At 36.9% G+C, this 20,761-nt stretch overlaps 1 protein-coding gene across 1 annotated transcript in view; it reads right to left on the reverse strand.

Moving 5' to 3' along the window:
• Positions 1–1,934: 1,934 nt before the first annotated feature.
• LOC131046552 (probable arabinose 5-phosphate isomerase) overlaps positions 1,935–20,761 on the reverse strand; it is a 31,059-nt gene continuing 12,232 nt past the window's right edge. Inside the window, exons 2-3 of the mRNA XM_057980313.2 lie at positions 2,501–2,724; positions 1,935–2,401 (exon numbers count right to left, since the gene is read on the reverse strand). Coding sequence (XP_057836296.1) covers positions 2,245–2,401; positions 2,501–2,724 — 381 coding nt within the window. The 3' untranslated portion in view covers positions 1,935–2,244. The remainder of the gene's footprint in view (positions 2,402–2,500; positions 2,725–20,761) is intronic.

The following is a 20,761-nucleotide window of genomic DNA, read 5'->3' on the forward strand; positions in this document are numbered from 1 at the left end:
ATGTCTCTGGATATTCTTCTTCAATCATCATGACATTTTTTTATTCTCCACAAGCTTAGTCTGATCTGGCCTTTTATCATTGTCTATATGCTGACACAATGTCCTTCCTCTTATCAGCTTTGTGGGCTTAATGTCAAATGTTGTATTCCATTATCTTATCCCATTTGTTCTTCTTTCACTTATCTCTCCTTCCATAAAATATTCTCATTTACCAAAATGTACCACCAATGCTGACATCTTTAGCATTAGAACCATAGCATTTTATTTCCCAAGAGAAACTTCCCTATAAGATTCCTTTGAAAAACCTGGGTGGAAATCCCAAAGGGAATTTCTTCAATAACTAAAGCCTCTGCAATCACACACTAAAATAAATCAGCCATATATATCAACTGTCCAATCACTGAAAGATCTTGGGCATCACAACCAACACCCTACCATAGGACCTTGTACCTCTCAAAAGAACATGTCAACTTCATCATTGAAGCCCCAGCATTTCCCCACCAAAACCCTCCATCTCACAAGCAACATCCCTTCCAACCACAGAAACCTTGAAAGATTTAATATTCTCTGGTCTGATACAATATTAAATTTTCAGACCCTACAAAGCAGATTTTGCACTCAAAAAATTTAATCCTAAAACTAGGTAGCTTAAATCACAAAAACTTCAATCAAAATAATACTCTCTGATCATGGTAATCTACGAACATGTGCTGCTGAAAATATGAACAATGAATACATGGCATTTAACTCTCAAACCAACAGCTGTTTTCACATCAAATCTGAAAACTAATACACTGGCACTAGTTCAAAACTGAAATTAACGGAATACTCAACTATCTTTTTTTTCTACATGAAGCAGGCTAGAACATTCTAATTCTAAATTGGGTACTAATCTAAAATCTCTACTTCTGAAGCAAAAGCATGCATGCAAAGCAAACAAGTAGTTACTCTCCTTAACCAACTGCCTACAATCAAGGGATCAACATGATGGAAACTTATCCTTCCAACACCCCATCTTGGGAAGTGTGCCCTGCCCATGCAAAAGTGTTCTAATTCTAGAAGAAGATAAAGCATGTGCCGAGGTACATGCACTAAGCCTCTCCTACGTAAGTGGGCACTATCCTCTTCATGAATGTATTCTTGCCATGTTGATCTCTTACCTACACACAGAAGAGAGGTTATGATGTTTTATCACAATACAACTGCATCATTTGAGTCAAACCCATTTCATGAGTAGTGGTTCGTACCAACCCATCTCTTGTGTGCATGAATGGTCCACTTAGCACTTATTGCGTCTAGGTGATGCTCACAAAGATAAGGCATCAAGACTTTCCAGGAGGTCACCCATCCTAGAACTACTCCAACTCAAGCACGATTAACCATGGAGTTTCCCCCAAGATCAAGCCCACTTAACTTGATACCACATTTGCAAAACATTTAGCAAGTGTTGTGCCTTATGAACCTTTATTGTAAAGCCTCTGTATCTCATCCAATGACGAGGCATTTTTTGCAATGTATCAAATTATGATGTTTTATCAATATTCAACTACATAATTATTGAGTCAAACTCAAATTGTTGTGTTGCCACTCTGGATCTGCTTAAGTACGTTGCTGCTGAAGTGCACCTCTGCTGTGAAGAGTGTGGATTAAGCAACTACGTAAAAGCCCAAAAAGAGAATACATTCATAATTTCCTAGAATATTTTTCATCTTGATTTACAATGTTCACTTTCACACACATACATAAACACAATTTTCGAGGTTTGGGATTGCAGTAATCTATTTGTTGATAATAGTTCTTCCTGGATTTCAATGTATTCCCAAATGTAAGTATACCACTTGCTCAAGGATTCAAATCGGATTCATAAAATATTAATAAGCTTAATTTTTAAAATTTCATGCATTGCATTAAGATCGTGACCAAAAACACTGATAGGAAAGGAAGATAGAGATATCATTCTTACAATATCGTTGACATACAAATCAAATATAAATTGAGGCTAATGAATTAAATGCCTTGTTATCCAATGGAGAAGGCAATCCAAATTTTCTCTACATGTTTTAATGGGAACAATTTGGATATTTGCAGTTATAAAATCCCATGAAAAATCATACAATGGAGAAAATTATAAGTGGTATAGAACAAAATTTTATAGAGCCATATAATGGAGAACTTGTAGGTGGTAAAGAATAAAACAATGGCCATCATCAAATTATGCTACTGCACTGTTTCTACCGGGAAAACTTATAAACCTGCTGAGACCAAGCCATGCAAGGTGACAATTCCTATGACAACGTTGTTATGATCCACAACAGGCAAAAATTGTACAGGTGAAGGTGGAGATTCCATCTTTTGCATGGCCTCCACTGCCATAGCATTGGGTTCAATAGATCTAGGGTTTCTGAAAAGCAACAGACCACAAAAAAAAATTTCAGTTTAAGTGTCAGATAATCACAAACCAATGTATCTCAAGAAATTGAAAACAAAATACTGTACATACCTGTTACACATCTGTCCCACAGTGATCTTGAAGACTCCTTCCCTCACAGATTTTAGGGTCCGACGCAAATCACCATCAGTGAAAGTTCCAAGAAGGTGATCCTCATCATCAACAACAAGAAGGCAACCACAACCTTTACTAGTCAATTCTACAAGTTGATCCATTATTAGATCATTCTCCTTACATAAAGGTAACTCATCTTGCCTCTTCATTACATCCTGTACCTGCAACATGATACAATTGACAGAATTAGGCCCTGATAGTTTGACCTTAAATAAGTGAGAGTCTGGCCTCATGCATTCAGGAAAGAGAACATTAGGAACAAAATAAACACACTAATGGCTCCCTTCACATGAGCACATAATTGCAAGATTGTTTGAGCTAACTGCATTCCCAATATTAGATGATGTCTGATTGTTCAATATTTATGTTTTATTTGTTCAGTCCAATGCAAAATATCTAAATGCAACATTTAGTCCAAATTTAAGAAGAAATACTGAATGAATTTGCAGTCCCTTCATAAGGTTTCACGTCAATAATAGCTTACAAAAAGTACAAAAGATCTTAGCCTTCTCTCCTTATTCCACTTGGCTGACCAACAAAGTTCTGGATAATGAACTTGATGGGCTTCTGTCTTCTAACCAATTGTTGGTCATACAATCCCTAGTATATCAACTACCCCCCCTCCATGTTCATGGCCACAAAGCCCCTCATGCTTTCTCCAACTTTCAACTCTTGAAGGACTTATATCTAACGGAGCAAAAGCATAAAATGACCAAATAGAAATCCAGGTTCAAATTTCATGGGCTCTTGAATATCTAGATTATAACCCTTCATTGATGCATATGTTTTTCAAAATTTGCTAATATTTCACACTTTGTAAGTTTAAATGAATGGCAAACACTGTGTCCCCAAGATTTAGAGGCCTTTGCTAGGAATATTCTGCTTTGGCACTGGAGCGTTGTATTGTATTTACAAATGAAACAATTTCACCGGGGACTAAGCTATGGCTGTTGATTGAAATCATCATTCACAGCAACCAGGAAAAAAATAATCCACATCATGCCATTTACGTACCTAATGCTTTGATTCTAAATTAACTACGTCAATATGTTGATTATGCCATATATATAGCAGAAAAGCATCGATCAGAGTAAGAAAAAGATTTCAAATCTCCACGCTAAGCAAACCAGCTATTGAATTATATATATATATATATTAATATGGACTGCAAAACATTCTGGATAAGATGGTTTCACAAAGAAAATGACATTAGTAATACTCGAATTAGTTTGACAACTGGCAATCATTATTAATAATAACTTTCAAAAATGAATTTGTATAAACTGAATAACCACCAGTTTTTGGAAAAATAATTGAAAATCTCTTAATATTTGCCAAATCAGAATAAACTCACAGGAAAATATCTGTTTTCCTTGGGCACTCATTTCATCTGATATATTGACAAAATTTTCCATATACACACTGAATCTATCTTTTGCAATACCATGGATCAAGAGGAAGGAATTTGACATAAAAATTAGATACATTATGGTGATTCTGTCAATGCATTACATAATCTTTTCATTTTCCTCAGTTCCTAACAATGTAACTAATCAAATGAAAAATGCCAATTAAATTACTGGGATTGATTTTGATGGTGAGCTGGAAGGACTCATGGTCCAACAACCTTTCTTTCTTGATTAAACTGTTTTCCCCCATACCTCCAAGAACATACACTGGGCTCTCATCTATTGGCATCATCCTTAAAGGATAAAGATCCTAGTGACATGTTAAATACCAGAATTTCAATGCACTATTATTTCCAACTGGTTGATTATAGTTTGTTATTCATAAGTTAAATTTGTCAGTAAGTTACATTTCCCTAAATATATATGATCCAAAATTTCCTGTTTTTACTATCAATTTGGAATGTTGGAGTTTACTTGAAGAAGTATTTTGAATCTTTTCCTTTTGCTTTCTTTCTTCACACTATGCCTTCTACATTTGTTATTTTTTTTCCATTTTAGATTTAAGGGAATGAGAAACAACTTTTTATCCTCTTTTTTTCTTGTTCCATAATGGATTTTTCTGTTTTTCTCTCTTCTTATCTACAAACCCTAAATGTTTGTCTGATTTTTTTTATCTTTTTAATACAAACAATAAATTTTAGTTAATTTTACCTTTGTCTGTTACTGCAATGTACTTGAAATTTATAAATTATTATAATATGAGCCCCAATTAGAAAGAATCCAAGTTGGAAAGGTGCTCTTGGTATTTTGCATGACATCAAAAACTGAAATGGAGTCCTTTTGAGGAGAAAAAAGACCTTAGAGGCAAAGAGACAAGATGGCAGCCATAGGCCAAGTTCAACTTTTCTACTTCTTGGATTCTTCCATTCTCTTACTTCAAGCACTTGTGGTAGTGTGTGTTCTAGAATTTGCAATTCCAAATTACATTCATATATTGTACCTCACACTACTCCAATTTCCCAACCATCACTTGAAAGAACAATCAAAATAAAAGCAAGCATCAAATGGCAAGAAGTGCAACAAAGACTTTTAATTCTCTTGTTCCATTCCATTTCATGTAACCAAGTAAATTCTTTTTATTTTTGTTTTAAAATGTCTTCTGATTTCTTTCTCTCCAATTTTAAAATTCAAGGGTTTTTTTAATTCAAATTCTAAGTTTTTGAATTTTCTTTTTCTATGTTTTAGGTCTCTTTATTGGCAAAATCTAATAGATGTCATTGTTGTTGGTGGAACAGAGTTCAAAGCCCCTAATGATGAGGAGATTAAAGACCCAATTATGTGTGAAAAGGTTGCAAATGTGAAGACCACTAATAATGAGCAATGTGACATTGAGAGGCGTTAAACCATCATGTCTAATGATAGGATAAATAGAGAAAATTGAACATAGTTGAGTTTCCTTGTTTTTTCTTCGAGTGGTACAAATTTTCAAAATTCATTGATGCTTCAAGAAAAGTAAAAATCAGTGAACCACGGGGGCACACACCCCCCCTCCCCCCACAAAAAAAAAACCTAGGCATGTTTGGGACAAGGATGTCCCCAAGATGTGGCGGCGCAAAGTAGACATCCCTCCATTGCATTGCCACCACCATTGAGATGATCGCTGCAGCAGGGACATCAGGATGTCCGAGGGACAACTAGGTGTCCCTCGATTGTCCCCACATTATATAGTCTCCATCAATACTCCAATTTCCCGGGGCATTAGATATGGGGATGCCAATGCACTTAACCTTGGAGAGGTGTATGAGTGTATTGGTACTATGCTTGACCAACATTAGCATTCTACTATAAGCACATTCAGCCAATCATTCATCGGAAATGGAAGAAGCTCAACACTCCCTTGCACACGGTTGCCTATGCATTGAGTCTCAAGTTGTAGAAGCAAAGGCCTCGTAGAGTTACACCCATACAAGATGCTGAGGTAAAGGAAGGGTTCTTTAGGGCCATCGAAAAGATGTATAATCCTGTAGAGGCCAGCATCATTTGTATTGAGTGGACAAATTTGCTACTCTTAGGGGTTATTCTAAGGTGGTCAAGATGGATATGGCAACTAGGGCACAAGAGGACCCATTTTGTGGTGGAATTGTCATGGACCAGTTTCTTTGACTACCACTCTAGCTATCTGATTGCTATCTCAAATTTCTAGTTCTTCAACTGCTGAGAGGAATTGGTCTACTTATAACTTCATCCACTCTCTTAAGAAGTACAAACTTACCTCTAGGAGAGCAGAGAAGCTTGTCGTTGTACATAGTGCTTTGTGTCTTATTGACTGCAAGATACTTTTGTACAAAGAGAGTCCAGTAGCACAGTGGTATGTAGCACCAAAGGAGCCAGAACTGATTGATGAGGATGCTACAATTGCAAAGGCAGGGCTGGTTGGTATTAGTTTGGCAGAACTTGACCATGAGAAGTCCAACAGTTCTAGTGATGAGGAGTTTGGGGATGATTACTTCACTCCATTTTGTTATCTTGACATCACATGATCATTGTACTCATTGTAATCATCAATATGAAACATTGAATATAATAGAAATTTTGAATTTGCAATGTTAAATTGCTAATGTTCACTTCAAAGTTTAGTCGTATTTAACTATTTTACTAACTTGCCAAAGTTTCATTTGTAAATTCAAAATTGTAATTCGTATACATCTATTTATAATTAGTTTTTCAAGTACCATATGTATATCAATGCTGCCCACCCACTGCTGCTCTACCACCATCCCCTCGCCATCCCCACAGTCCCCGACACCCATCCCCCTATCATGAAACTCTATGGATCTACAATAAAATTGTTCATTTCTTTTGTTAGGTTTTAGAACTAGCCGTGGTTAAGGAGTGTGAAGAAAATGTTGTGCAAATAATTTTGGACAAGGTAACAAATTCTATTGCTAAAGATGGACTTTCACTCATTGCCTTGACCTTATATTGGAGGATATTGGTAAAATCTTCTAGATCAAAGCAATTGTGAAGCATAATAGAAACATTTGCAAATACACATACAATCATACCTAAGTTCTCAACTTAATGAGACAATATACAAACAAGGAATTGTCTCTCCTGAGATAACCCACTTTACAACAAATTTTATCACATTGCAATCTTTGCTTCAACTAAAGCTACCCTAAAGCACATTTTTGTCAATGAGTGATCTCAATCTTCATATGCTAAGAACACTACAAAAGTTGACATGGTCGAGTGGCCTTTAAATGAACAAAAGGAGATCATAGATATAAGTTCTTATTTCATTTCTTATTTTGCTCATTTTATGAGTTTATCATTTCGGTACCTATTATTTGTTTATAATTTTATGTTCTTTTATTTAATTCATTATCGGTCTACTTATTGATATTATTGTTTAACCATAGTTTGCAATGCCTTAAATAATTTCCTTCATGTTGTTGATAGGGAGAAGCCCTCAATGGGTTTTGTGTATGATAACATGGATACGGTCAAAGTGCCCATTAGATCCATATATCGTGAGATAGAGGAGAAACGTCATCCCACTAATTGGAGATGCCAACATTAGTCACACAAACCCTTACATGCAAATGCTTATTTCTTGAATCCAACATTCCAATTCTACTTGGATATTAAGCGCAATGATGAGCTTTTGAGTCAGCTCTACACAATAATAGAGAAGATGATAACTAACTCTCATCTTAGAACAACGATTGTCTCGAGGATTGAGATCTTCAAACACACAAGAAGAACTGTTCATAGAAAATGTAGGAAAGGCAACTTGGACAACATTGCAGCCAAGTAAAAGTTCATTACCTTACATATAACATTTTTATATTTTCTACCTTAATGTTGAACAATGGATTCGAGTTCCTTTTCTTTCTCATTCTAAATGTATTGTGGCAACGATTTGTTGCTAAAGTGCCAAATATTTAAAGGACCACTATATGTGTCTCAAGCCAACCAACGTGAGCATAGAATCCACCATAGAGATATGAATGCTGAGTCAAGGGGTGCAAACTCCTCTCAACTAAAGTTGAGCTTCTGATTTTTGTTTTTGATGCCATGGGTTTCATAATCCATGAGTTTTGATATCTAAAACAATTGAGAATATTTATATATTCAAAAATGTTGTTTGCTTCAACTCAAATTTGCATTTGTACTTTTTTATTGGTGTATACTTGTCCATGTGATCAAAATAGTTTCTATTTGATTATATTATTATGTCTTTAAGTTTGGTTTCGTGAAGGGTGAATAGTAAAAGCTTTAAATCCTTAAAAAAACTCTATATTTCATGGTTTTTTCAATTCACCAAGTTTGAGTCCGAATCCAAATCCAAGTCAGAATTCTAAGTCTATGCCAAGTCCAAGTCTTGTAACTATGGAAGAGCTAATCAAACAACTAGGGAGTACAAATGAGTTAATTGATATTTAAGAATAAAGGCGAGATCGAGATGATCAATCAACTACAAATGCTAGTGGGTGATCGCACCTTCAAGAAAAGGTGGGAGGTGATCAATCAAATAAGAATACCTTCACCATGGGAGACAAAACATTGGAACAACCTAGCATGCAGAGATGATTCTACTAAGCCTTTATCATTCGCAAGCGTGGGTCCTCCAATAAAGTGAAGTGATTGCTAGGTCAGCAGGATGGCATGCATGTGACTGCTACCTAAGCACCCACTAGGGTATAAAAACTGCAGTGGTAGCTCGGTGAGAATCTCTATTGGATTGGGTAATAACTAACAATTAAAGTGAGTGTTTACATTGAGCCCTTAGCCTCACCACTTTGCAATGAACAAAAACATCAGAACCCTGTTTAATATATGGTTCTGTGCTAACAAGAAGAAATTTTGGAATAGGAGATCAGAGAAGAGTACCTAATGGATACCAATTGTAGTAAAAAAGAGTAAGGATTCTTTTCATATCGCAGGCCTCACTGGCATCTTAAACACCATGTAACATACTGTAACCAGTGTTAATGTCACAAACTCTGCCTAAAGCCCAACAGAAATTCTGTGATAAATAGGGGTTCAAAAGAGAGCACCAATGGATCTCAAATACAGTTAGAAAGGTAAGAGTTCTTTCCAGATCAGACAACATAACCTACATTATAAACACTATCAACTTTGCCCACCGTTGTTTGAATTTACATTCATGTGAGGCAAGAGATAATCAAACAACTGGGGAATACCAAAGGATTAATTAAGATTATGGGAGAAAGGTGGGCAGCAAGATGATCAATCAACTACAAATTCTGATGGATGAATTCGCATCCAAGAAAAGGAGTGAGATGATCAATGAACTATGAATGCAATCACCATGGGAGACAAAAGAGGAACTGCCTAGTATGCAGAAATGATTACACCGGACCTTTACCTTTCGGAAGTGTGGATGATTCATCCTGCAATGTGCAATGTTCACCAGGTCCATGGGATGGCATACATGCGACCACCACCTAATCACCACTAGGGTTTGTAAACTGTGGTAGTAACTCAGTGAGCATCTCCAGTGGCTGGGGTAGTAACCTGAACAATCAAAGTGACAGTTCACATTTGAGCCCTAAGCCTCACCACCTCAAAATGAGAAAAAACATCAAAATTCTGTTTAATTTATGGTCCTGTGCTAGTAATACGAAACTGTGGATCATGATTTCAGAGGAAACTACTTAATAGATACCAATTACAGTATAACAAGTAAGGATTATTTTCATAACATAGACCTCACCAGCATCTTAAACACAATGTAAAATACTGTAGGTCACATCAAAACTCTGCCTAAAGCCCAGCAGAAAGTCTGTAACAAATGTGGATTCAAAAGAGGGGACCCAGTGGATCTTGAATACAATTAGAAAGTAAGAGACCTATCCAGATCAGAGAGCATAACCCACACATAAACACTATATAACTGACCTTAGCTGTTTATAGTAAAAACCACAAACCATCTCCAAGGGAAGGTGTTGGCAAAAGAGAGATAAGAGGACTACACCATTGCAATCTGGGTTTGAAAGAAAATTAATAAGGGTATTTCAATATTACATATAAATATAGTCCTTAGGCGACATAGGAATAGGATCACTAATCTGGAGTTTCCTAGTGACTATGGCATAAACTGTGTACAGAACATAAGGAACGTCCCAGCTGTCCTTGCAATTCTGCAATACGTTTGTTCTGTTGTTGTATTCAATCAGGTATCTGGTTGTCAGCAAATTACTGTTGTTAGTTAGGAATTGGGCCCATTCTGTTTAGATAGGAGCAATATTATTTATCTTTTTATAGCATTTGTCGAGTTCTGGAGAAAGTATGGGTCACATGTGAAAGAAAATACAGCCAATATGGGAAATGAGAACAATTTGAACAAGTATCTCAAGGGAACAGGCATGGCAAGAAGAAGAATTAATTATAACGAATAAGATTGGGAGTGTGGGTGAGGAACAGCAGCAGGTAGAAGTTATTTGGCAGGAAATTCAACATATTCAAGAGGGAAAAATAATGACTAAAATAGCACAACAAATCCAGAAGGCAAAAAAAAGGTGCCAAAAGAGAGTCTGGCCACTGTATCTCAAAAAAAATTGGCAAAGCTCTTATGAAGACAGAATATTAAAAAACCCTTGTTCGTGGAAATCATTGTGGAAAGCTCACAGAAACACCAGTAAGGAGTTACATGCACTCGTATCTATGTTCATGGCTGTAACTATTATTTTTGGTACCATTTAAGTGAATCTTGTTCACAGTTAGTTACAACTGTTTGTTGAATAAAATATGTATCTTGTATTGTGACACTTGAGTCTAAACACGTGATCTGTAATTAGTGTGTGTATTTCGCTGCATAATTCACCAAACCAAATCCTATTCATTCTTAATGTAAATCGATTGCATAAGTTGCTATTCCATGTGCAGAAATATGGAAAAATGATCTCTATGTATGCAGTAAACAGTTGATAAGAGTAAAAGCCAATGAAACAAAAATGCATCCCCAATAAAAAAGCATAAGGCAACAACTAACAAAAAAGATAACAGCAATATGTGTTGGTGTAACATTGCACCTAATAATAAGCATACTTATAAGTTATAATATGAAGAATATTTAAGTATTCTCACCTATGTAGTTCATAATGACGTGTTCACCTTCACTTGAGGCACATAAGTGCCTCCAGTGCCTCATCAATCCTTGATTGACAATAGTTAGGTGCCACCTATGTCTTAGTCAAACTAAGTTAACTGATCCACCGATCGGAAATTCAACTATTGAACCCTTACTTAGACTGAGTTAACTAGTCCAAAGTTGGTAATTAAACTCACGACCTTTAGACAAGTTATCTCCTTGAATCATGCATCCAAGCTCCCAATTTATGTGTACTTTATTCATTCATTTGATAGTTGATATGGCTGATTATGATATTTCCATATCTTCAAAATTGAAATAGCTAATATTTGCATTCTACATTATTTATGTTTGCTTATAGCTTGTGGAACTTGTGTTCATTCACCTAAGTTCAAGTGTTGAATTCTCATTGGATCTTACAATAACCTAGATAAACTAAAAAATGGGTGGAAACTACAAAAATGTGTGCGATATGTTCCTCTAGCCACTATCTCATAAGCTGTTACTGTTGGTTGTAATTAGGGCCAGCGGATTCCTATTGCCTTAGGCAACATTGGAATCTGCCCCCTTCATATAGGGCTAGGCCCATCACCACACGGCACTAAGGTTTGCTCGCCACACACTCAGATAAACACGCTTCCTTGATAGGGCCGACCCCATCAAGGTAAATTAAAAGGAAAGCAATAAAATGGTTTAAAGTATAAAGGAGGCCGACATGATTAGGAAACTATATGTCACCTATAAATGCAACACTTTCCTCTCATTAACAAAAATAATCTTCGGTGAAGAGCAAAATTTATACTTATGCATTCAGCAAGATCAAAGTCTTCCATATAGTGGCAGCGAACCTCCATATAGTGGCAGCGAACTTCATAAGGGTTGCATTAGACTTCAACCTGCAAACAGCGAACCTCACATGTTGTAGCAGACCCAAAATAGGAGGGTGCGAACTTGATCAAACAGCAGCAGACCTTACATTGAAGGCAGCGAACTCCCTTAGAGACAGCAGATCATCATCCAATATTGAAGACTCCATTAAAGGGCTGTAATCAGATAAGGAGGACTGTAACCTAATTATTCCTCCCTCATGGTGGCTGTAAAACCAGATAAGTGTGTAATTTCCTGTTGAATTCTAAATCATAAATCAGATCTGAGGATCCTTTGGCTGGGTTTTTCCTCCTAGGAGGTTTTCCTAGGGTAACTGTGCATTGTCCTTAGCATTTCATTTCCTTTATTATGCTTAAAGTCTGAAAACAATAAATAAATAAATTAATCTAAATCTAATTTTCTGATTTTTATTCAATCTGAAAGTACTAAAATTAACAGTTACAATGGTTTAATGCCTTTGACTATGCCTTTGCTGACTTCTCTTGAACTTATAGCAATGTTCAAACACAATAGAAGTTTTCAAATGCTCTCACATCCCAAAATCCTGCTATAAGTCCACTAAGTGTCACTGGCTGAAGTAACATAAGCCTTTACAACCAGCTTACTTTCAATTCGCTAAATAATTAACCCTTACAGTGACCTTTCTTTAAGGTTTTAACAAGGACTAACAAGAAGAGTCTGAGGAAGCCCAAGTACCCTTGTAACTAAAAACGAACCTTTAGCCACATCCCCAGTCCACCAGACCCTGCAAATTCTGCCTCTATTTTTTCAGTGATGTGTTCAGTTGCAATCAGAAGTAGAACCATTTGACTATTAATATCATATTTAATATTATAACTAATATTGATAGTGATTATATTCATATCATAGATGTGAAACTCACAAGTCAAGGTGATTTTTTTCACAAAAGCTCATTAATAACTCTACGATTTTTTAATTCAAACTCACCAAATCAGTGTAATTTTCTTTTTTCTGCCATAAGTTAAAATTTTGTGATTCTAGCAATTTCGAGATGTGATTGGGGAAAACTGTAATGTCCCCATTTTCATTAGGATCAGTTCGTAGAGGGTTTAGCCTATTCCTGGCTCTCATAGGCTAATACGGTTTGTTTAGAGGGTCGCTTGGGTAGCTGCTTGTGGCTTCACATTCTATTTTTATATTATTTTTTGTGAGATAATGTATTCTCACGTATGATGTCATGTGTGTTGTTAATTACACTTTATATTTTTTATGATATTTTAATATTATATAAAGTGCAATTAAATATTATTTTATAAAAGAGAATCTTCTAGAAGGAGGCCGACCCATGTGAGGAAAAGAATAAATAGAGGGTGAGGCTCATTATTTTGGCATCGAATATTGGACATCTTCTTGTGTTTATGAGCATTGTGGAGCCAAGGGTTTCTGCAGATCATTTCAGTCATTGAGAACAACAACTCTCTTTGATTGGCATAACTGAGGTGGTGAAAGATCCTCCAAAGGGTTGCAATTGTGAGTGAGGGATATTTCAGTCCCTCATGTCTGAGCTCACTGTGTTTTCCATCAGCATTCATGGAGATCGAATTAGGAGAATGCTTCAAGTTCATGATCTTTTGATATGCACATTCTAATCAGGAGTTAAGAAATTTCTTGGAGGTGTTTTTGGTAGTGGTTCGAAGGAGTTTGCAGTTCATTTTCAGTCCTAACCATGGTCTGCCATGGAGGTCGATCAGACCTACTGAGCCACACATTTTCACTCATTGTCCATTGCTGGTTGCTCAGAATTTTGTGGGTCATTGTTCATTCAATTTGTCTGGCATTGACAATCATTCCACTCATTACTTGGTGAGGAGAAAGCACTGCATTTATGTGTTAATTCATCTGCAACTCAGGGTTTGGGCGCCATACTCCAAGTCGGCTGATTTCACTATTGAAGCCTTCAAAAATTCAAGTGACAGCTCCTACATGGTCGCTGGGATCTACTCTTCCTTGTGCCATCAAATAACCAGGTTCTTGATCATTATTTACCTATGTAATGTCTAATTTCTGAGTACCTTATGTTCAGAAAAGTAGGGGCAGCCATTGAATACCTCATAAGACAATTAGGTCTGAGAAATCAGTGCTATTGTGTCATTTGTAACAGTCTGAAATCATAATCAGATCTTAATGACAGCAGTATTGGATATTCAGTTTGTTATTCTGAAGCATGTATGACAACTATTTGACAAAATGACAATTTCCCAATTTGATGCATATTCAAGTTGCTTTCAGTTTAGTGATTCATATACATGCATTTGAAATATCAAAAGAGTCATTATGCATTGAGTTTGTAATGTTAGATATCACTGAAATCTTTTGCAAATACATTCCATGTGTATTGGTGTCAATAACATGCAAAGTTATGCAAAGCCTTACTGTATCAATAACACGCAAGGTTATCAGTCTGATACTCAGAACAGCAAGCCTAATGTTTGTATGTGAGTTGTTTGACATAATACCTTGAGCCATAAAAAGCAATCAGATTTTAGTAACAGCTGGTTAAAGGCTTGAAGGACAACTGTTTGACGATATTCCTTGAGCCTATCTTCGGCATTTAAGGCCATAATCAGCAAGGGATATTACAAAAACTGTGCTGTCTTAGGGCACTTGACTAAAAGCAAATTAGGGCACACATCTACAAAGGTTTTCTTTTCCTTTTATCTGCTCAGCCTTCACACATGAGTGTGACTTAAAAATCCAGAAATTTCAGATTTCCAATCCAGAAGTCAAAGAACAACTGAAATTAGTGTCACAAAATCATAGATATCTGATTGAATACCCAATAAAGATAAAATCTTTTCTTACGTAGACTTCCACTTACTATCAAATTATCAATGATCTGCTGTTTATAAATTGCAATATACCTTTTATAAAGTCATCTAGCTGACAGCCACCAAAACTTTCAATTACTTCTCATTTTTCGAATTCCAAAGCTTTGCAGTTGGCCAAGCCACTTAACAGATGCTGAGACTTGGACATTGACATTAAATCACAAATCAAAATAACATCTAATTTTTCTAATCATTAGTATATATCATAAATCATATAGCATTCTCAAATTAAGATCTAATTAAGACATTAGCCATTCCAAAGTGGATTCCCATAATAACCTCATTAGGAATTTGTTGAAACAATTGCACACCACAATCTCAAGGTTGGATACCCTTGTACTGCGAGAGCATGGAAGGTGGGCTGCCCTTCCATCCCTCAGTCCACCTTGGAGGTTGGCCATCGTCCTTGATCAAGCCTAGGAGCACTAATCAGCTTCCCAGCCCATGAGACTTAACCCCCAATATGTGGCATGCTTGATAAGAGTATGAAGACTACCTCCCTCCACCAAGCCCGAGAGCACACATACGCCTCCTCGCCCACGAGGCTTAACCCCCTATGGGTGGCATACTTGATGACAGGTATGTTGGGTCTGTTGGTGTTAAGCCACACCCGGACCGACGATGGACTGGTCCAAGAGGGGCCAGTAGCTCAATGGTAGAGCACTCCAGTAGCATATGGAAGGTCCTAGGTTCGAGTCCTAGCTGGTCCATGTCTCAACATGGTATCAGAGCCAGGTCCAGGCTGTTAGGTCCCAGAGACAACTAAGAGGGGGGGTGAATCAGTTGTCAACTAATTTCAAACCAAAAACAACTTAACCAACTTAATGCTTAATACCGGTAAACCCGTTAAGTATGCCGTTAGACAGTGTTAACAATTAATAGCTATGCCGGTAAAGATTAATGCATGAAACATAAACACAAAGTCATCCACAACACATGACACCAATATTTGTACGTGGAAACCCTGTAAGGGGAAAAACCACGGTGGGAAACCTTACCCACAATTAGATGATACTACTGCAGATAGTAAGTGTACATAAATGGGGTCTGCACATGCAGAAAGGCCAACAACCTAGAGCTCACTGCTCAATCACAAAATGGGAGTCACACTGACTACAGTTGGATGGTTAAATCCAATCAGAATGTACTGCACAAAATAGCATCTTCATATGCTGGATTCAGTACCGGTGTAATGCTAATATGCTTTCACAAAAACCTAGCTTCACCTTCAAATGATGTCTTTGTGTATAGCTCTGCTTAATCTCGCATATACCTTCACACAATTCTTTTTCGCATTCCACATTCGATCTTACAAATAAGATCTTACATTTATATCATAACCTAAGACCAATTTTAGTAGGTCGGCTCTACAAGATAGTACAATAAAACATTTTACAAACAATATAATTTCCGATGCAATAACCGATTGAACATGTCGGCTTAATGCATTTACAACAATAATTAATCATTTCCTTAGCGTGCCATGCTGATCTGGAAAAGATAAACCTGTCGGTGTAACCCTAGGTAACCCTGGACCTATTTGTCGGTAAAAGCAAATATGCAAATATGATTATACCAATGATCAAAACTCCAGGACAAGATGTCCAAACGATGTCTTCGACATCACCAAGTGTCTTCCACATCATTCCGAGTGCCAGTGATCATTAAATCCTACCGGTGAACTATATACCAGTAACTGTGTAGTAGTTACTTGCTTGCCGGTGAATGCTACTGGATCTCCAAAGTGCTAGTGTTTTAGTAGGTGTTGACATCAATGACAAAACCATACCAAAATACCAACACAGGCTAGGAGCCCCAAGCACACAAGAGGTGTGGCTTAAGGGGGGGTGTTGGTGTTAAGCCACACCCGGACCGACGATGGACTAGTCCAAGAGGGGCCAGTAGCTTAGTGGTAGAGCACTCCAGCAGCATATGGAAGGTCCTAGGTTCGAGTCCTAGTTGGTCCATGTCTCAACAGGGTCTTCATCTCTCGTGAACTCAAAAGGTTGATCGGCCTTCCTATTTTGCAACCATTTCTCTAAATTCAAAATCGATTATCAAATGAATCCCTTATCATATATAATAAATGCAAACATTTAGAGTACTTACAAGATCATTAATTGCTCTCAATATTACAATAGCATGGAAATATAAATATGCCTATACTGTTAATTTTGTAACATCGGTCATACTATTTCATACTTCCAATATATATATATATATATATATATATATATATATATATTAATTTGAATACATATACTAATATGTTAACGTTAACTAATGATAAATAAAACCAAAGTTAACTTATCGCATTTGACCAACGGTTACACCATTCATGGTATCGTGTGGTAAAGCGATTCTCAAACAAGTCGCACTCCTTCCGATCGGGTAAGTAAATGGTGATTAGTTTATATACTGTAGTGAGAGGTACATAGGGAAGAGATGTGTCTTCCCACGTGGGAAGACATATCTCTTCACTACGTAACCCCTCATCCACTTATATAGCATGCTTACATTGAGGATGAACACACCGAAATTGATAAGTGTGGTGCATCTTTAAAACACGCTATAGCAGATAAAATACAACTTTCAGATCATATCTCCATCTCTTCTATTTTGATCAAAGAATTTTGAAAGAACTTAACATGGTATCAAAGCGAAATTAAGGAAGATCATATTAAAATTCTGTAACGATCTCATAAACTTTCACCAGGCTCTTACTAAGATCACATTCCCATAATCCTAATGGCAACCAGAGTTAGGTTTGAAGATAGATTAGATGGAGCATCAAATTTTGTATCTTGGAAATTCAGGATCATGCTTGTTTTGAAAGAAAATAAAATTGACTCCCATGTCAAAAGTGAAATTCCTGAACCCTCTGATGATACAGAGAAAATTCAGTGGAGCAAGGACAGTGAGAAGGCCCTTAAGATAATTGTGGATTCAGTAACAGACCACATTGTACCAGTTATTTCTAAATATGAGACGGCCTTTCAGATGTTCAAAGCACTAGCTGGCATTTATGAAATCAACAACACTAGCAGGGCTCTCACCCTAAAGAATCAACTACACCATATAAAGATGAATAAAGGAGAAACAGTTACATCCTATTTCTTGAGGATCACTGAGCTTAGGGATCAACTATCCACTATTGGACATCTAGTAGACAACAAAGAACTTGCTATGATAGCCCTAAATGCACTTCCTACCTCATGGGAATCGTTCATTCAAGGAATCAGTGCTCGTTCTAAATTTTCTAAGTTTGATAGATTGAAAACCGATTGCATTCAAGAGGAATCTCTGCTTGTCACAAGAGGAATAAAACAAAACAATGGTAATGAAGGCATTCAAGTTCTAAACTCTAATTCCCACAAGAAAGGAAAGAAGAAGAACTTTAAGAGAAAGAGGGACAACAACTCAAATGGAAAGAGGTCTTCAGAGAGGAAGAGAGACATTTTTGAAGTACAATGTTTCAGATGTGACCAATATGAGCACTATGCAATGAAGTGTCCAGACAGGATCAAACACCAAGCTTCAATGGCATAAATTAAGAAAGGGAGTAATTCCGAGAAACTAGTCTTCTACTCAGCCCTCTCTAGTCAAGTCACCTCCAGTTTCAACACATGGGTGATTGACGGCGGAGCATCTCGACACATCACTGGATTTCGTGAGCACCTAGATACACTTGTGGAAAGTTCAAATGAAGAAGTGACAATTGGTGATGACTCAAATTATCCAGTTACGGGAATAGGAACCTGCAATATCAACCTAAAGTCAGGCATATCCCTACAGTTGACTGGAGTTCTATTTGTACCTGGTATAAAGAGAAAACTTGTCTCAATTTCTGCACTTGAAAATAAGGGTTACAAATTAACCTTTATGGAAGGAAAGGTACTTGCTTGGCCAAAGAACTCCACCATCAAGAAAGCTCACACCATTGGAGTAAGAAAAGGGAGCCTCTAAAAAATTTGCACCACTCCACCTCTAGCCTTGATTCATGAGACTCCAGATTCGAATGAACTTTGGCACAAAAGATTAGGGCACCTTCATTTCCATACCCTACCTAAGATAGAGAAGATGGTGATCGGCTTACCCAAGCTAAGTCAAAAATCTGAAGGAGCCTACAAAGGGTGTGCCTTGGGAAAGAATACTAAAGGGTCTTTTAATTCTACAGTAAATCCAAAAATGTATTAGAATTAGTTCATTCTGATTTATGTGGACCCATGTATGTACCCTCATTAGGGGGATTTTTATATTATGTAATATTTGTAGATGATTATTCTAGGAAGACCTGGATATATTTTCTGAGGTACAAAGAGTATGAAGAAATCCTTTCCAAATTTAATGAATTCAAAGCTCTTGCAGAAAATATCACAGGTAAGAAAATCATAACCTTAAGAACAGACGATGGGGGGGAATACACTTCTGATATGTTTAAAGATTATTGTATAAATGCTGGGATTAAGAGGGAGTTAATTGTACAATATAACCCACAACAAAATGGGGTAGCTGAAAGAAAGAATAGGACTATAGTAGAAGCTGCTAGGGCTATGTTGTTTGACCAAAATATAGAAACCTCATTTTGGGCTGAAGCATCTAGGACAACTGTGTACATTCAAAATAGATGTCCTCATTCTCTTCTTGACAATAAAACCCCTGAAGAAGCCTTTACTGGCAACAAACCTGACATAAGTCATTTTCAGATCTTTGGGTGTCCAGTCTATATTTATGTCCCCAAAGAAAAGAGGTCAAAGTTAGAACCTTCTGGAAAGAAAGGAGTATTTGTTGGGTACAGTGAAACCTCTAAAGCCTACAAAATATACATACCTGGTCAAAGACAAATTGAACTAAGCAAAGATGTCATCTTTGAGGAAGACATAGCATTCAGGAGGTCCAAAAGCTCTAATGAATTAGAACACCAAGATCCTTCTACAAGCTTGGATGAGGATTCCACCCCTGATATTCAGAGGGAGACCCCTGAAGACGCTGAGCATGAAGTTCAAGGCTTACCTTTAGAAGAAAATTATCCCGAAGCTAGGAAGAGACCACTTTGGGCTAAAAAGATGCTTCAAGAAGCTGTAAATTATGCTGCGCCAAAGGGGACCTTCAGAGAAAGTAAGAGACCTAACCTATTTTCCAGTTATATTGCCTTGATGAGTGAGATCATTGATACAGAACCTTCCTGTGTTGGAGATGCGCTCAAGCATCAAGTTTGGAAAGATACTATGTCAGAAGAGTATTAGTCAATTCTGAAAAATGATGTCTGAGATATTGTGCCTAGGCCTAAAGGCAAATCTATGGTATCTTCTAAATGGCTCTTCAAAATCAAACATGCAGCAGATGGTAGCATTGAGAAGCACAAAGCAAGGTTTGTTGCCAGAGGTTTCTCACAGAAAGAAGGTATTGACTATGTAGAGATGTTTGCTCCTGTTGCCAGATACACTTCTGTCCGAGCAGTTTTGGCTATTGCAGCATCTAAAGGATGGAAAGTCCATCAAATGGATGTCAAGACTGTTTTTCTGAATGGTAAGATTGAAGAAGTTTATTTGGAGCAACCTGAAGGTTTTGTGATTCATAAGGCTGAATCACATGTCAGCAGATTAAAGAAAGCTCTTTATGGATTGAAACAGGCCCCCAGAGCATGGTATGAAAGAATTGATCACTATCTCTTGGAATTAGGGTTTTTCAAGAATGAAGCAGATCCAAATCTCTACTACAAGGTAATCAATGGTGAATTATTAATTCTTATTCTTTATGTTGATGATCTACTAATCACAGGAGAGGATAATTGTATTTCTCGATGTAAGAAAGAATTAGCCTCTGAGTTTGATATGAAAGATTTAGGAATTCTTCACTACTTCCTTGGATTGGAAGTTTGGCAGCAGGCAGATGGTATAATCCTTAATCAAGAAAAATACACCATTGATAT

Source organism: Cryptomeria japonica, chromosome 3, assembly GCF_030272615.1.
Source record: "Cryptomeria japonica chromosome 3, Sugi_1.0, whole genome shotgun sequence".
Lineage (NCBI taxonomy): Eukaryota > Viridiplantae > Streptophyta > Pinopsida > Cupressales > Cupressaceae > Cryptomeria > Cryptomeria japonica.